Source organism: Odontesthes bonariensis, chromosome 18 (genome assembly GCF_027942865.1).
Source record: "Odontesthes bonariensis isolate fOdoBon6 chromosome 18, fOdoBon6.hap1, whole genome shotgun sequence".
In the NCBI taxonomy this organism is placed as follows: Eukaryota; Metazoa; Chordata; class Actinopteri; order Atheriniformes; family Atherinopsidae; genus Odontesthes; species Odontesthes bonariensis.
In genome coordinates, this window is record NC_134523.1 from 10,718,672 (window position 1) to 10,737,222 (window position 18,551).

Here is an 18,551-nt window from a genome sequence, read left to right on the forward strand (position 1 = left end):
GATGCGGAGCGCTTATTTTCAACAGCTCCTCCTTCATTCTGGAGAAGGTTGCAAACCTCGACTCAAAGGACCAGCAGCACCCTGAAAAGGAAGAAAGAGGAAATGGGGGGAAAAACACTAACGCAGCAAATTGATGAAGAAGCATAAGAATAAGAAGGGGACTTTGGGCTTTCTTGTGCCGTGTCTGGAGGATGATGAAATATGCTGCTCTGCGGTCCTTGGGGACCACGCTGAGACGAGGATATGATGCATGCACACACTCATGTGCACACACAGCAGAAACAAATAAAACATGAGAGTAACAGAGCGTTTGAAAAAAGCCCACATAGTGATGTATATACAGTGCATGATAATTACATGTTCAGGCAGTGGGAGAGGAAGGGATTATACACAGAAGAAGTGGAGTGAAGGAGGAGGTGGGATAAGAAAGCAGGAGAGAGACAGTAAACTAATTACCATGTAGGGGCAGCCTTTCATCAACTGTCACCACACACACAAATATACCCACTACTATCTGTTTTGTTCCTCCACTGCATATAAATATAGTATCTACAAATGCACACACACACACACACACACACATTGTTCAGACATCCCTCTTTATCTCCCAGTCACACACAAACGCAGAGCTCTCTTCAAACAAATGCACTCTTGATTAAATATTAAAGAGAGCCCGTGGCTGACTGAGCAGAGATGCAGTTCCTCCCCGTCACTTATGGAGCCCTCCGTCCAGGGATGGGAGGGACGCCGGTGGAAGGGAAGAACACAGTGACCTGAGAAAATGAGAAAAAAAAAAAAACTAAGGGAGGATGAAGAGGACTGGAGGGCGAGAAGGATGAGAGGAGGGGGGGGAGAGGGGAGGATGCAGCAGAGCAGTGATAGATGGAAAGGAAAAGAAGAGGAGAATCAGAGAGGGAAGAAAAGTGAGGAGCTCACTGCCATATTGAGATGCAAGCTGAACACAACGTGACACATAGGCTCAAGTGTACAAAAACATAGAGCTAGTACAGATCTGTGTTTTTTCTCCCTTGGTAAATACGCGGCCTTTCATGTATGACGGATGCAACACCATGTTAGGTAACTGTTCTTTTCACCACTTAGCCTGCAGTGATGCATCTGAATTACGATGATGCTGACTAGAGTGAAGGGTAGAACCGAAGTTTGTGGTCCCCGCCAGATGAGTGTTACTGATTGTCTTGTAGAGGCAGGCTACCATATGGGCTGAAATTGCTGGTCTTGAGAGAAACACCACAACAACATTTGGGTAGTGTGGGCTTGACAGATTTAGGCATACATTCATGTCAGACCAACACTGAGTCTAGTTTCACTCTGCATTATCTGCAGGCCAGCTTTATGATTCAACTGAGACTTTAAAGGGCTGCTTGAATGCCTTTAAGCCATAACTATGCTGTGTGTTAATTGTTAATGAGTAAATATCAGCAGGCTAAATGGAACGGTAAATATGTATAATATTGTCATCGTTAGTGTGTTGGCACACCAGTGTCAGTATTTACCAGAGCTGTGCTCCAAATACAGCCTCACAGAGCTGGAAGCATGGTAGCAGACACGATTCGCTCCATTTGAATCTAGGGTCAGCTGACGCTTTCGGAACTGTGACAGGACTTTTTAGTGTGTGAAATCAAAATTGCTTGGGCCTGTTATAGAGCATCTTTTTTTTCCCTGACATTCTGATATAACTGTCAGCTGACAAACAAATACTTTATACTATTGTAGCAACATGTATGAATTTATATATGTGTAAAATTCACATGAATAGAAAGTAATCAAACTAACACGTACAAGCATGTACTTCCATTATTGTCAAAGCCATGTATTGTTGCAATATGCCTGTGTTTCCACTTTGGCCTGAGGACGTCACCCTCTCAGAGAGGACTTGGTGTCCATTATAGAGCCACGGCAAGATTGCCATCTAGCAGCAGTCCATGTGAACTGCGGTCTTAGCACTAAAGCGTCAGAGGCACTTTTCCAGCCTCTTCATCCGTCACATTGTTTTGTACCAGCCTACTTGATTTATACAGCCTCAGTCTAAAGGCACAAGCACCCTGCAATTGAGGGCTTTTGAGATCAGACTCTGTGATGCTAATAAGAGCACCTGGGGCAGGTGGAAGCAGAGAGCTTGGAGCAGTGCTCACAACATGCAGTCTGATTCTTCTACCTGAAAGGTTTCTATTTTTAATAGTCTCTTGGCCTATTAAAAAAAAAAAAAAAAATAGAAGGATTCAGTATATGTTTTTTTCCCCTAATGCCCAGACTGCTCCACTGTTATGCTTCCAGGTCTCATATATATAGCTCCTGACCTTAGAGCCCTGTGTCGACATCTAGTTCTGACAACTTGATTAAGTGTCTATACTGTGCCTCTGCAGTTCATATTCATGAAAAGGGGGGCTTAAAGGAAGTATCACACAAATAAGGGGGGGGGGTGGGGGGGGTGCTAGGATGTGGGATCAAAGCTTAGGGGGAAGCAGCATATTAGTTTCACCCTGCGTCTCTACATTTATTCAGGTTTATAAGCCTCTGCTTTCTAAACAACTCATTTTGATATACATTCAGTATATACAAACAGGAGCTTGTCATTTTATCACTGGACAGATTTGTCCTTTTTGTTGCATATTCTTTTTTATGCATTTACATGTGTGTGTGTGTGTGTGTGTGCATATGTAGATAGAACGAACATATCCCAGACAGATACTGAAGTGGACAGGATTTAGGATCTTTTTTTTTGGGGGGGGGGGGGGGCTTTTTATGCCTTCATTATAAATAGGATAGTGAAGAGTGACAGGAAGCAAGGGTCAAAGAGAGGGGAATAACATGCAGCAAAGGGCCATCCGATGCGGGATTCGAACCGGGGCCAGCTGCACGAGGACTATAGCCTCTGTAAAAGGGGCGACTGCTGTACCCACTACGCCACAGACTGCTTTTAGGATCTTTCTATACGGTTTTGTTCAGGCAACTACATTAGTCAAAAGCAGACATTCCTATCTGCATAGAGAGGCATAATGAAAAGTATTTCTCCTTCTATTCACGCAGCAGCTTATGCAACAGTGAGATGAATTTCCCTTAGTTTCACTGATAAAGAAAGTCAAAAAGAGGATCTTACTAATTTTGACCCAAGACTAGGATTTCCAGGGTTGAAATTAAGTAAAGACTTGTCGGAGCATGTCTGAAGAGGGATTGGAGGATATGCAAGACCGTCAAACCAATTCAAAGTGTTGGGTTCAGAGAGTGGGAAGGAAGTAATTTCCCCTGTGAAAAACTACCTTCTCATTATTAACACTCTCCATTTCCTTTGTGTCAGTACTATGTAAATTTTTACAAGCTTTTACTGAAATTAGGTGTTTCACCATAATATTAATAAATTGAGAAGGATGTCTCACTATCAACTATTCACCTTAAGCTTCTTGACAAGCTTTTATATATATCTTTATAGCCACATAGATTAGCATCTAATTTCATTTGCACGGCTCAAAGTAGTATATCTACTGCTTACCTGTGCAACGTTATTGGCAGCCTCCTCCTGTTTAACTGATGACTTTAGAAAAGTTGCCAGGAAATGGTAAATCTGGAAAAAAATGTCTTGAATAATAAGGTTAAATGACAACAGGCTATGGAGATGATTAGCTATTAAAAAAAAGGAGAAAAGATGTCATCACTTTGTGGTAGACAACGAAAAAAATAAAAAAAAGAACTTCCCTCAGTTAACACGAAATTCACCCAAAAAAAATCTGACTACGTCACACATGAACCGAGTTCTGATGGGCTTCCTTGATGATTTATTTTTGTATTGATATTTCTACCAAATGTTGAGTGTATCTACATTTATACATCAAACAAGTGGAAAGCTTGGAATGGACACTTTCACAGTGGCCTGCAGAAAAATCGGCACAAGATTAACTGATACGTACACACAATGTCAAACGCTGCTATTCTCTGGAGATTTTACCTGGGGGGTGGCTGGGAAAAACAACATCTCACACACCTTCCCCAAAATGCGTTTCATGTCCCGATCTGTAGTTCTAAACTGTGTGATGGCAGTGGGTTTTTTTTTGAAGAGCAGCATCAACGTAACATGACCCCTATTTAGTCAAACGTGAAAGGAGTGAGCATGTAGATTTTTCCTACCATGTATTTGTAAACTTCAAACTCTAACTGTTTACTTGTTAGAGGGAAGTAGTAGCCTGTGTAAAAAAAAAAATTCTCAAAAACGTGCAACATGGGTGTTGCACTTGCAGTATCTTGCATTGAAGTCCACAGCCTTCTGCCGTACCCTTCTTCAAGTGTGTCTTAACCGTATGCCAGAAGTGGAACATGGGCAGGATGACATAAGAAGCGAAACGTGGAGTGTGGACGTCATGACGTGATCCAGGGAGACATCTGTCTCTTGTTAGTCCTTTTACCTCTGTGATACACGTTTCTGAATTCTTATCGCTGTTGTTTATGTCATTTGCAGTCCATTGTATTATGCAGATTTAGCATCTCTTTCCAGTCAGTTTTGTCATGTTTTTTAAAATCTTTCTGTATCTTTGTGGTCATTTGTCTCACTTAAGATGTCAGTTTGCAAGCGCATTGTAATCGTCTCTTGCATTATGTCCACTCTGTCTCTTTTTACTTTACTCTATCTGTGATCGTTTCGTGTCTCTGCCGTCTGTCTTTGCATTTCTTTGTAGACGTTTTGCCTCTCTATGGTAATTGTGAATCTAACTTTTGTTGGCTTAATTCTCGTTGTGATAAGTTTGCATCTTTTTTCAGGTTTTTGTTTCTCTATATAGTATTTTGGGTAATTTTGTGTCTCTCTGTGCAAGTATAATGTACTTTTCAAAAATAAATTTTGACAATAACTTCAAAAGTCTGAAATCCCCTTGATTCCTTGGAGCCCCTGTGGTAAGCCAGTTCAGCCATTCAAAGTTATTGGATAAAATCATTCAACTGCAATTCTTTCAGTACAATAGTACAATAATTATAATATAGTAGTCCCCGAGGAATCAAAGTACACCACATCGATATGGGAAATCCCCGTGGGTTGTCTATGGTTTTGCTGTCAAAATGTTGATGATTTGACAGGATTTTCATCAACTGACTGTGAAAATTGGGCTTGTGTATTTCCAATATGATCAGAAGCTCCTGATGTCGGATCAAAGGTCGCCCTTATGCAAGACATTCTTCAAAGCCCACACTTTCGTTCATTCCTCGTTCACTTTCACTCTTCTCCTGAGAGACAACAAAGCCTGGTCCTATAGGAAATCATGAAATTGAATGAATGAACTGAATGCAAACATAACAGCAAGTAAAATGTAAGATGTAAAAAGAATAAAGTCTTAAAAATACTGGAATCCTCTATAATAGCTTTTTTATTATTACTGCTATCCTCCTCCTCCCCCTTTATGGGGACATTGTTGCCTTTTATAAGTCTGTGCATCTAATTTTCTAGTATTCAAGCAAACAAAACAACAAAAAAAATCATGTCCAATAGCACCAGTCTATGACTTTAGTCTCCTGACAGTTGCAAATTTGATTTGAGACTGTGTTGAAATACAACTCCAGCGATTGCTGACGACCAAAGCTTGACCGAAACCTGAGTAACCGTCATAGAAACTGGACTGCAGATTGGATTCATTTTTCAGCAAAGTCAAAACTGTTCTTCAGTCACCATCATTTAAAAAAAAATTAAAAAACTGCAAATGAGTAATTAGATGAGAAAGAAAAGTTACGCAATTCAAAATCCTTTAACATTGTCTACGTTTACACCGACAATGTAAAAGGAAGTTCTGTTTCCTTAGAACACAAATGTTGTAAGAAAAGAATGCAGCAAAGCATGATGTGCATTCACTCAAAACTGCTTAGTGTTCTGGATGGTAAAACCCTCTTAAACCAAAGCAAAAGCCCAAACTTTGTGTGTATTTGAAGAAAGTCAGTTTAAAGTGCATGGCCATAGAGGAGTGTATAGTTGCTTTGTAGGAGTATTAGACAAAGAATAAATGTCGTCCTTTAGAGGAAAAAGAGGGTTTTCTTTGGATCTTGATGGTATAAGATTAATCAAAACCAAAAACGTAATCAGAGTGCTTAACTACGTACGCCTCACCAGTCTGTCTTTTTTAGCCCATAGAACAGGGAAGACTGCACGAAAGATTTTATTATTCCCTCCAAACTTTGTCAGCACCATAAAGTGTTTCTGGAGCTCCTTGGCAGAGAGGAGGATGTCAAAGATGGGCACTTCCCAGTAACCTCAGACACTGTGCCCTGCGACCACTGAGCTATTCTGAAGTCTCAAACTGTCCACTGGAAGTACCAAAATACTCCCTGATCAAAATACAAACTCGGTCTTACATCATTCGCATTACAGGACACCCAGCTGCAACCCGTATTATTCTTTTACTTATTTATTCATTTTTAGACTCAGTTCACATGAGGGTAAAGTTTTCTGTCAAGTATCTTAACATGGGGGAGTTAGATGGAATTACATTTTGTAACTGATAAAGCATAACTAAGAGTTGTTGAAGGGGGACATCTCGTAGTGTTTTAGAGTGTTGGTGAGAGAAGTAAGTGATGTATCCTGCTGTTGAGAGAAAAATCCTTTACTTAAAGGGATAGTTCGCCTCTTTTGACATGAAGCTGTATGACATCCCATACTAGCAATGTCGTTTATGAACATTGACTTACCCCCTACTGCGTACTGTGAGCCGAGTTCCGACCTCGTTTTGGCGTTGACGTAAGTAGTCCGGCTAGTTAGCTTGGGTTTAAAAAATAAAGCGTTTTACTTCTCAAAACAATATGCGTTCAAAAGAGTAATACATTTGCATCACAAAATCGTTCTCCAGGAAAAAGTCAGACCTCACAATCGCTTGGCGCTATTTTATCTCCCTTCGTATCACTACGTGCTACCACCTGCCAACAGCCGTGCCTGTTACGGTGTTTACTGCTCGGAAGCAGGGGACTGCTCGGTCTGCACTTCGGTCTGCTCGGTCTACACACCACGCAGTGATACGAAGGGAGAGAAAATAGCGCCAAGCGATTGTGAGGTCTGACTTGTTCCTGGAGAACGATTTTGTGATGCAAATGTATTGTTCTTTTTAACGCATATTGTTTTGAGAAGCAAAACGCTTTATTTTTTAAACCCCAGCCAACCAGCCGGAATACTTTTGTCAACGCCAAAACGAGGCCAGAACTTGGCTCGCAGTACACAGCAGGGGGTAAGTCAATGTTCATAAATGATATTGCTAGTATGGGATGTCATACAGCTTCATGTCAAAAGAGGCGAACTATCCCTTTGAAGTGAACAATGGTCGACATGCAACGCATGCAAAGAGTACATGCCCAGCTCTGAGAGCATCATATCCCATTTATATCCTTCAGAGTCCTTTTGTTTGTCAAACTATTAATGATTAACAAAGAAAACTTAAGAAAATGACTTGTTTAAAACTTCTAATTCTTCTGGGTTAAAAGAAGAGAAAATGCAAGGAACCCTCATAGAGGTCTCAAGGAGGTCATAGATGTCAAAAGGAACAAGAAAGAGGAAGTCAAATGCTGTCTCTACAACTTGAAAGAAAAGGAAATGGTGACAATACACAAGTTTTAGGCTATAACCAGTAGCCCTGAGTTCTTGGCCAATGGACTGTTTTTTTTAATTGTAAGGTGAAAGCATGCGAAGGTTAATGGTGTTTGGTCAGATGTACTGTTTTTCTGTAAGGCCCATATTGGGAAAGTGTTCTCACACCACTTGCATTTTCTATGTACTCAAAGATGTCCCAAAGCCAATATGAGAGGCATCACATCGCCAGCTTTGCTCAGTGAGGTGGTCACTGCAGGTGATGGAGGCAGCTCTACTTAGACTTTTTTCACCTGCACCCAGATAAACGGTAGAAACTGGGTGGTTGGATGGAGGTTGCAATGAGTAAAGTGGGTGGACTGAAACCCAAACTACTCAGAGGGAGAAAAAAAAAAACAGGGGGGTTCAAATGAAAATCATAATGAAAAAGATGAACAACTGTCTCACATTTTTTTGGGTTTGTAAGTGTTCTAGCTGAATGCACAGGCATCCCCACATTATATTGCCTTGCTATGACTGAGGCCCACAGGATGACCTCAAATTGATAAGCACAATTGCTAATTGGCCAATCAAACAATCCTGTTGCTTCACATGCGGGCAATTCCTGTAACTTGCTCTTGTTGGCTCTGAGTCATCAGAAAGAGAAAATTCAGATAACCTTTTCACTTGTAAAAGGAAGTAAGACCAGCCAGGTTTTACAAATGCCATGTGGGATTCCATTCTGGGTTCAACGACGTGGAACCTTTAACTCCAGCTTCACATGAACAGTAAATTAAGTTGACAGCCTCGCTGAAACTATATGTCATTAATCTGAGAATCTGCGTGCGTGATAGACATGGTGGGTTTTTGTCCAATCACAAGCAACAGCTTGATAGTGAGCTTGACAGTAAGCTTTTCTGCTGTTATCAATTCAGAAAGGGCAACGTTCCGCTTGCCTATGACGTTGCAGAGCAATATCTTCACACATTTATTTCTTTTGGACATGAGCGAGCAATGTGAAAAGTTGCTGCCCAATGGCCACAGGTCGGTTTCACATTTTTCTCTGAATCTCATTGATTCAGCAGAGGAACAGAAACTTTGTGATCACTTCTACAGAATTGTGTCTCAACAATGCCATCTTTTTTGGGCTGCTACTTTTCTCAGATTAAAAGTTTAAACGTACAGATCTCAGCCCGTCGAACTCTGCGTCTTGGTGAGCAGGGAAGAGTCATTTGTTAAGGGTAACGCTTTGTCAAAAGCATTTAATCCCACAAACACAAATTTGCACTTTCAGTGCTTTGAAGCGTGGAACAGTTGAGCAGGAGTGTGAGTCACGAGTTGTCATTTGTTAGGCAAGTGTGGACTGGTGTATTACAAAATCAGATGACAAAAGCAAGAGTGCTAATGAATTTTACATTGGAAGAATAAAGGAAAAATATATTCGGGCGTGCCATTTTAATCAATTTTTGTATAGAATTGTAATCTGCGGATATTATTGATCATTTATCATCATTTAAGATCATAAACTGTGGTAGAAGAAGAAGAAGAAGAATACAGCAACATAGAAGCTATCTAGAAGAATCTGGTGTCTTCGCTATGACTTCGCTCACCATTGGTGATGATCAGATATCACCACGAAACTCAATGATAAATTATAAATAAATAAATGATCAATAATCTGACCTTTGGATACAGCAGATTTGAAATTGTACTTTGTTGGCATATTAGATCCAAAATGCCTCTTTGATGTACAACTGGAGGACATGGTGTGTAAGAGTCAAGTGGTGATCTATGGATCAGATGATGAGGAAAAGCACCTTTTGAGGAAAAAAGAAAGCCTTCTATGTTTTGTGTTTTCTTTATCAGAGACCACCTGTTGATAGTAAAAATGTTTAGGAGCTGATGTCACCATAAAGCCTCTCTAGTTGGCAGCTCGGGTAAAGGCGGTCACGTCTTCGTCAAATTCCTGTTGTGAAATTAAAAGTGCTTGATCTAGATTAATGTGCGCTGACTTGCAAACATTTCCAGCAAACTTTGTAATCTTGAACATCTCACAGCGTGTTCGGAAACAGCTTATGCAGCAGTCGAGAAAAGTGTCCCAGTGAAAGCACCTGTTCTATTACAGTGTGATTTGTGAGTGATCTGCTAAGTATTAATATGACAATATTAGATCGTTATTACTGTAATGAAAGGCTGGTGAGAATCAGTATGTTGATTTTTGGTTTTACATTCAAATATTCAAGTACATAATATTACTCTTTATCAGTATTTGGATACTCCCCCCACCCCTCACTTTCTGGTGAAACTGTGGGGTTTTTAATGATCACTGAAATATGACAAGGGTCCACAACTACACACTGCTCTTCAAAAGGAGCCAAAATAACAGGGTAGCACTGGCCTGGTCTTTAATCGGGTATCCTAATCAAGGCTTTTACATATCAGTGGAGTAGAAAGTCCAGTGTTCTCCTTGTAAATGTGGTGAAGCTGTAGTATAATGTAGTATTACATGGAAACGGCCTCAGGGTCAAGTCAGGTGCACAACAAGTAAATTAAAGTCACTTCTCCAACAAACAATTTTGTCTCACTGCATGTACATTGACCACCATATGGCTTTGGAAATTCTAGCAATAAAGTCAGAGAGCCTAACAGGGGGATTAAATACTCAAATGGATCCAAGTGTGGCTGTTACTACATTTCCACATTCCTATAATCTGCCAGAATAGCCCAATGATCAAACCCTTAGATTGGGAAAATCAATCCAAGCATCGTGGCTGACATTTGGATCAGAAACATGACACAACATCGGTGTGAGGAAGCAACAGAGCTCAGGGGGATCAAATATTCAGAAGTGCGAGTTATACTTGTGAAAACGTTTCGGAAACACGTTTATTTCAAATGAACTAAGCATTTCGTCGCAGCGTGAGGGGAAGAACATGCAATTATTTATTCATATGTTTTGTAACCAGCAGAAGCGTTGGGATGCCGCTATGCAAATGTTTGGTTTCAAGTGGATTTTCCATTTAAATTATTGGGCCAAAAATATCTTAGGGATTTCCTCAGTCATGTCAACACGAACTCTGTGTGTGTTTTGTGCTGCTTAAATTTGTTTTCCCAATTATTGTTATAGTTACATAAAAAGAGCATCGTCCCTCAGCCTGGTCTAAGTAACAAACAAAAAAAAAAAATCAGATGGAAATAGCAGCTTCGTATGTTGTATGTTGCATGTTGTATGTTCTGCTCTACCTGGTTACTTTGAAGAGAACCAGTCTTATAACTTCGGGTTCTGCATGCACCGGATGCTTGACGTAACATTTGACAATGGGGTTCCTCTTGAAGGGAGGTAGGTTCGATGGGAAATCCCTCCAGAAGAATATAAAATGAGAGCCCACAGTAAAGACAAGCCAACTCCTTCAGGCCCCGGCAGCTCTCAGCATCAGAGTAAACCCAGCCAGTGTTTCCCAGCAGCGCGTCATGCCCTCTAAATTCAGTAAGTAATTTGCAGCCTGCGGTGCGAGGGTTTCCTGTAGCCGCTCTCTTCCTCTTTTCATTTATCCATTCATTCATGCTTGTGCGCAGATCTTCAGCTGCTCATTGCGGCGCTGCTGGCGGCGGCGCTGCTGCAGCGCGCGTCCGGAGCTCCACTCGAGGACGCGCTCACCGACAGCGCGGCAGCGGCAGGTGGCACCTCAGGTGAGGAGGAGGAGGAGGAGGAGGAGGGAGAGGAGGCATCCTACCTGGCGGAAAGTTCGGATATGTTGAAGACTTGGGAAAAAGTTATAGGACAAACCAACATCCATCAGAAGGAGGTGAGAGCTTTATTACTCTAGAAGTTCACTGAACGCCGTTTCTCGGGTCGTTTGTTTCGCATCACCTTTCCTCTCTGTTGTTTTTTTCAGTTTGAAGAGGAATTCCAGGGTAATGTGGATTACCTGTTCCTGGACAACTACAAACACTCATCCTTCCCAGCTGAATGCCCAGACTCCAACTTCAGCAAGGTACAGATAATCCCCTTCCTTCCTTTTTTTTTCTTTTTTTTCTTTTTTCGTTATCTTGTTAGGCTGACCAGTCCAATACAATGGAGAGTTTTGGTTGCTCATGTCTCCTCTCTGTCCAGGATGCCTGTCTGCAGAGGCTGGTCCGGGGTCTGCTCGTCTACACGGTTCTCCTTAAGCATGTAGAGAGGGAGTACCCCAACTCTCCAATCTTGCAGAGGGTCAACCCAAGCATTCGCCTGCTGATCCCACTGATAAGAAAGAGGGTGGGTACTGAGAATAAAGAACATTTATCATCTGTTTTTAGAACAAAACCACAACATGCAAACTCTCCCGAGTAAAAGTCTAGCAAAACTTAATGTCCAGTAACTTGGCAAATATGAAATCTTTCCCTGAAAGGTTCAAGTATCAACTTATTAATACAGTATTAATAATACTGAAGTATCTCAAAACCATGACACTAGCACAGAAATCAAACTGGGCAAATAGGCAATCTTTTAATATGCGTGCCCCGATTGAATTTGTTTTGCTTTTCGTGCTTTATGTTAAAAGCCCAACTGGGTGTTGGATTCCTTCCTTTATCAGTCATTTGTGGCCCACAGGTGAAAAAGAGTGACCGGGTCACGGCCCTCAGCAGCAGCCAGGAGGAACAGCTGCTGAAAGAGCTGAACAAGCCTGATGCTTTCCACCGAAAGATGACAGCGCACAGCATCCTGTGCAACCTCCGCCTCTTCCTCATTGATGGCAAAAGATCATTCCGTAAATGGGAGATGCCCAGAAGACGCACGGCCCCCACAAATGGGGCTTTATTAGTTTCCTCCAAGGGGGAAAGGATATAAAAGAAGTCTAGTTCCATATATCAAGGTGTAGCTCAGGGAAACAAGTTACTGATGATACCGTTATTCTTCTGTGACACTCAGTCCGACGGTGCTTTGGTAGGGAAGACCAATCTACTGGATTGCATATTGTGGGCCTGAGGGCTTGAATCCTATTTATCCTATTTATACATGATGAAATAAGTTATTTATTAAAGAAAACCCCATGATTGTTAGATAAATCAACTTGAAATGAGTATTTTAGAGATTTTTTTGCCCTTCATTCCTGCACTGTAACAACTCACACCAGCAGCTTTGTTGGCAACAATTAAGAGCCATTTTTAAAGAATGTTTTTTAATAAAGAAATCACTGTTCCATTTCTACTTCATGAGAAACTCTTTTCTTTTTGTATTAATTCTGTTAAATCATGTATTTCATACCACAAAGATTTTTTTTTCTTACTGTTAAGGAACTTTTTTCTACAAATGCAGAAAAGGAAAAAAATAATACTTGCTTGTATAAAGAAGCAAGTTTCTTCCAACTTTCCACAGAGCTTAGGACTCTGATCTATTGAGTGACTGTGGACAGATTCTAATCTGTCACGTTTGTACATTCAGAGGAAGCTGAAATGACACAACTGTAGGAACTGATAAAGCCAGCATACGCGCTGATAAATGCACACGAATCATGCTCAATGTTGCTGAATCTTCTGTGGGATTTTTTAAAAACCTTTGACAAATGATTTCAATGTAAAACAATCCATATGGAAACATATTTTTTTATATATGTGTATATATTCGGGCAACATCTCTGGAACATCTTCAGATTCTCGACTTCGCGAATCAAACAAGTTTGAGTTTCATTCCTTTGAGGTTTTATTGTGAGGAATTTAAATTACAAATAAAAAAGGAGACAAACATGAAATGGAGTATAGCAGACGTCACACATTCACAAAGAAAAACACAAACATCTTTCCAGGGACATGGAACCGTATCCTGTACACGCATGTTTTGCGGAAAATGACGTTTTTCCCAACACTGGGCAGTATGATTTTGAGAGGAAAGTGAGAGATGATGTTCATTTCCTGGCCCACTGATGGAGGGTCACATGGTCTTGATGAGGGGAAGGAATTGGTTGTGAGAAGGCGCTCCTCAACCCCAGAGCAAACTGGAAGAAAACAAATAAAAACTCATCAAAATCAGCGAAATCCCCTGAAGACAGACTGATTATTCTTATATTGTCTGTCACAGGTTGTTTTCTTGTTTGTTTAATAAATTCTATTTGTTTAATATAAAATGTCCACAAATATCTCACTTTGCCCACAACACAAATTAATTTTGCTCCTACGGACAGTAAAAATAGAAAATGTTAAATGTTAGAAAATGTTAACCCTAATTTTTCAGTTACCAAAACACTTGGCTACTACAGCTAAAAAAAATGACTTCAGTAATTGTTGCCACTCTGGATCATATACAGTGGTTTTTATTTTGTGTTGCTTACTGTAATGTTATATCGTACAATCAAATTGAAACTTATTTAAAAATAAATCATCTCTTTTATGGTTTCATAAGAAGGACAATTGCACTTTGATACAATTAGAAAATAACCTCTAAAACTACTTGATTGTTCCATGACGAGAGGAGATGCAGTCTAGAGCGTTCACTGTTTGGACGCACACTGTTGAGCCCACACACACTACATATAATCTTTAACTGGAACAGTTTTGTTCCATTTAACCCCAATGAAGGTTTTTCCACTGTTTTCTACTGCAAAGTCGGACTGAGCTCCTGGTCTCTACCACAGTTTAGGCACTGAGGACCGAAGACAGATAGCCAGTCAAATATGCTCCAACTCTCCGCCCTGAAAAGCTCTGGTTGCCTGAGCTGTGCTTTGAGATTATTCTTAAACACGCGCATCAAACAGGTCTCCAGGACCACCTTCAGAACGCCCGGCTTAAAATATATTCCAAGGTGCTGTCAGACCTTCTCTCTGACATTCTCTCTGAAGAGTCTTTTTGGAAGGTCCGAACACATCGTGGGAGCTTTTCCCAGCATGAAAGGAACCATAACCATATGATGATCGGTACAGACAACCTCAAGTGTATCAGGAAAAAACCCTGGTCAACGGGCACAGGGGGATCAATTGGGAAGCTCCCCTGTCCCCATTAACCCCCAGAGAGCCCATAAAATGTAGTCTTTTTCACTTTCTTAGCTGGATGATCGCATTTCCTTTATATAAACATAGCTGCAATTAGACATGGACAGGTGGTGTCAGCATTAGTGCCTCTTCATTGGCTCCTTCAGATTTCAAGAGAAAATGTAATTATTCTTCTCAAAATTCTCAAAGAACTCAAATTCGTCTTAAGAACTTTGCTCTTTTTGATGACCCCCACGTGTCAGCTCGCACCTCACGTCAGTCTGTCCTTACCTCAAGATGTTCGGTTCAGGCATTCCTGGATCTGCTCCTCGTTTGAAACCTGCAAATACAAACCATACAGAAGAATTACAGGACGCTGACTTTCCTCTTAGAGAAAAGCCTGCACTGCCAGCGGACCAGATCAGCCCACAGGGAAAACTTGATAAAAAAAAATTAAATCAATCATCAAGGTGATCTGAAGCATTTGCTGCATTCAGTGATGACCCGTCCCATGTTATCTTTCATAGCCCTCTCACTAGCAGAGATGCTGACTTTTGGACTGTGTGTTTAGGTAATAACCTGCACACTGTGCTGTTCAGCCCTGAGGATGCAACAACCGCAATTCATATTTTGATTTATCATGTGCAGTCACCAGATTCACTAAATATCTTAATGATATGACATAACAGATGATGAAAGTCCAAATACTGTTTACAATATGAGCCGGGATAGACAAATGTATATTTATGAAAAACAACGTGTGACATCAGCATTGGCGTTTCCATTATGCTGAAGTCGCAGAAGACTCACTCACGGACGGCAAGTCCACTTGCTATGCATTCACATATGCAAAAATATCAACTTCCCCATCTACACCCCACACCACAGCCATGCAAAGATCCCAACTTCCCCAACTCTGCTTCTTGACCACAGTCAAGTATTTTGGTCCTCCAGATATATCTTCAGAGGAACAGTTTTAAACCCACCATGGGCATTCTACTTTGGTCCTTCAAAGTCAGCATTTTTCTACAGAGTCCTAAAAAAAAAAAAAAAAAAAAAACGCTCTTACACACCTTCACCATCAACACGCATAACGCTGCCTTACATGTACTCCAGCTAATGAAACAAGGCTGGGCCTTAAACCCTGCACACTACGTGTATGAGAGACACAATAAAACAATAACCAACGTAAGTTTTAATGCGAAACCTTCTGCACTGTCTCTGTAAACAGCAACGTTGACAGTTAGCTGTAGTCATGGGCTAACAAGCTGAGCTAACATTAGCAAGACACATCTCCTCAGCTCCTGCGTCATCTGTTCGGATACTGACCGAGGTACAGCACCGTTGGGATAAAACCCCATCGGATCACAAACTGGCCGCACTGGAACAGCTGCTGCAGCCGCTGTTTGGTTTCTTTAGTCAGTTTAGCCATGTGTTTATCCTGAAGAGCGAGGCTCCTGGCGTTCCAAGGACAGGAAAAAGGAAGTGACGTAGGAGAATTAACCCCAGTGCGCTGAGCTAACCGATGCTCTCTGCCTACCCCATGTCGCCATCTTGTGGTGACTTGTATAACTGTAGCTTCGTTACCGTAACTTCCATCGGATAATGTATTAATAATTTAGCTTCTCTTAATTGTCTCCCTGTTAAATTCAGAATAGAATTTAATATTCTTCTCCTCACATATAAAGCTCCTAATGATGATATTTTAAAGATCTCATTGTAAGATATTTTCCCAACAGAAGACTTCACTCCCAAACTTCAGGTTTACTCGTGGTTCCCAGAGTTTCTAAAAGTAGAATGGGAGACGGCCCCTCTCTTGTGGAACGAGCTGCCAGTAAATGTTCAGGAAGCAGACACCCTTTCTAAGACCCTAAGATTAGGCTTAAAACTTTCCTTTTTGATAAAGCATATAGTTAGGGATGCCTCAGGTGATCCTGAAACATCCCATAGTTAAGCTGCTATAGGCCATGACTGCTGGGGGGCCTCATCTGTCGCACCTTTCCTCACTTTGCCCCCCCCCGTTTAATTTCTAAAATTATATGATGTACATGTGACATTATTGTGGTGATAAACTTGTGTTTACCTGTTCCAACAGGTATCCTTTGAATGGTGTTAGGGTGTTACAGAAATGTTTGTTTTGATTTAAAAATCCTTTTATCCATGACCTTTTTCCAAGTGCAGAATTAGAACCCCAGAATATTACACAGTTCTAATATTTTCGCTGAGGCCCCCGGTGACATCACACAGAACACCTATATGTATAGAATACGGAACCTGTGGCAGTCAGATTACCAGACTGGTACAGAGTAACGCGTGTATTTCAGTAGTTTGTGAAAGCCACTTCAACTAACTCCAACATTGTTGATATACAACTTGCAGACATCAATTGCATCTCTCAATTTTGAATGAAGATGATGCCCTTCGGTGATGATGACGATGATGTGAGTACAACCAACTGTTTGATGCTGTAAATTGTCTCTTTGGGTCTTAAAATTCTTTTCGGTCAGCATTGATGACAGATAAGCCACAGAAATATATCACTGCGATAATGGACAACCATCGGCCCAGTTAAAGTACATTTAATTTGTCCTGACTCCTGACTAAGCTGTAACTGCATCTCAAAATATAATGTTAGTTTAGAGAACTTAGAATCTGGCATTTAATAAATCAAATGAAAATGCTTAATAGGTGAATGTGGCTTGTAGTGTGAAAGTGTGAGTCGTAAACTAGAAAGCTTGATACTAGTACAGCCCATTCACCATTTACCATCTCATTCCCCCTCCCTCTCCACATCAAGCCCCGAATGACAAATCTCTATCGTATTTTAGAAGTTTTTTAGCTCCATATTTGTCTAACAGTGCTTTACTGTAAGACTTAAATGTGGTTCCTACGGTCCTTCTAATCTGTTGTTACAGGGCCTGACCAGCAATGAACAAGCACTTCCGACTGTTGTAAAGTGCTTACTCGGAAGGAATTGTTTCTTTATGCATTCTGCCCTAAGATTGCTTTTTTTTTTTTTTGCTGTAATCTTGTGCTATAAATAAAACTGCACTTGAATGATTTCCTATTGAGAGGCATTTCTTGCATTTAACATGCTCAAATGAAGGAAAGTGTACACATTAAGATTAAATATATATCAACCATAGAAATCGTAACAGCAGGTTTTTGGTAAGAATCTTGATTCTTTAATATAATGTAAATTACATATATTATAGACTTTCCAACCCTGAGGGGAAAGTACCACTATGGGCCAAAACTCATGAGAATGGCTGAAAAAAAGCCATAATGGATAGTCCATTTTTAAGAGGGGTCACCGAATGTAAACTCTCAGAGCATGTGATCCAAACCATTTTCTTACATGTCAGTTTATTCATTAAGGCCGTGTACTCTACATCAGCGGTTCCCAAACTTTTTTAGCCGCGCACCCCCTTCTATGTCCCAACTGGGTTAACGCACCCCCAATCCCTCACACCTTCCAAAAAAAAAAAAAAAAAAAAAATACAACCACCTTTTTTATTGCCATATTAAAAGGCGCTCAGATGACCAGAACACACATATAATAAAATAATCACGGTCACAACAATGCGCTCTCGCATTTGAATTAATCTGAAACACGCAAGCTTCCACTTTTAAGGCTTAAGGCAGCTGTTTGCTAGAACCTCACTGCACACCAAGCACTGCGGCTTTGGGCAGTCTGTATCCCCCATGGACATGTAAATCTTTATAATGTCAATGGTATCACCAATCCAAGTGAAGCCCAAGTGAAGCGTAGAAGATGATAACTTCTTCTGCGCTCCATTTTAAGATGAAGTGCATTTGGAATAGCCTGCATTTATTCATTAATTAAAATGTTTTTTTAATAAAATTTTTTACAAAGTAAATGTTTATTTACACGTCTCTATTGTGTGGGGAATTACACCACCATTGCATTTTTCAATCTCGCGCACCCCACAGCGGCAGCTCCCTACAACATTCACAGTCACACTCAAAAATATGCTTATATGGTTTAAGGTGATGTTTGAAGAATCAGCAATTGAGAAAAAAAGAAATATGACCAAGCAGACAAG

At 40.7% G+C, this 18,551-nt stretch overlaps 2 protein-coding genes across 2 annotated transcripts; one reads left to right on the forward strand and one right to left on the reverse strand.

Annotated features, from left to right (window-relative positions):
- Positions 1-11,011: 11,011 nt before the first annotated feature.
- Positions 11,012-12,630, forward strand: il6 (interleukin 6 (interferon, beta 2)). The gene is made up of 5 exons (XM_075450356.1): positions 11,012-11,027; positions 11,117-11,346; positions 11,437-11,535; positions 11,655-11,798; positions 12,135-12,630. Exons 1-5 carry the CDS (start codon positions 11,012-11,014, stop codon positions 12,369-12,371), a joined length of 726 nt encoding a protein of 241 aa, XP_075306471.1. The 3' UTR covers positions 12,372-12,630.
- Positions 12,631-13,205: 575 nt separating this feature from the next.
- Positions 13,206-15,970, reverse strand: tomm7 (translocase of outer mitochondrial membrane 7 homolog (yeast)). The gene is made up of 3 exons (XM_075449293.1): positions 15,814-15,970; positions 14,776-14,824; positions 13,206-13,515 (listed from the first exon to the last, which is right to left on the reverse strand). The coding sequence occupies exons 1-3, from the start codon at positions 15,914-15,916 to the stop codon at positions 13,500-13,502; spliced, it is 168 nt and encodes a 55-aa protein (XP_075305408.1). The 5' UTR covers positions 15,917-15,970; the 3' UTR covers positions 13,206-13,499.
- Positions 15,971-18,551: the final 2,581 nt, after the last annotated feature.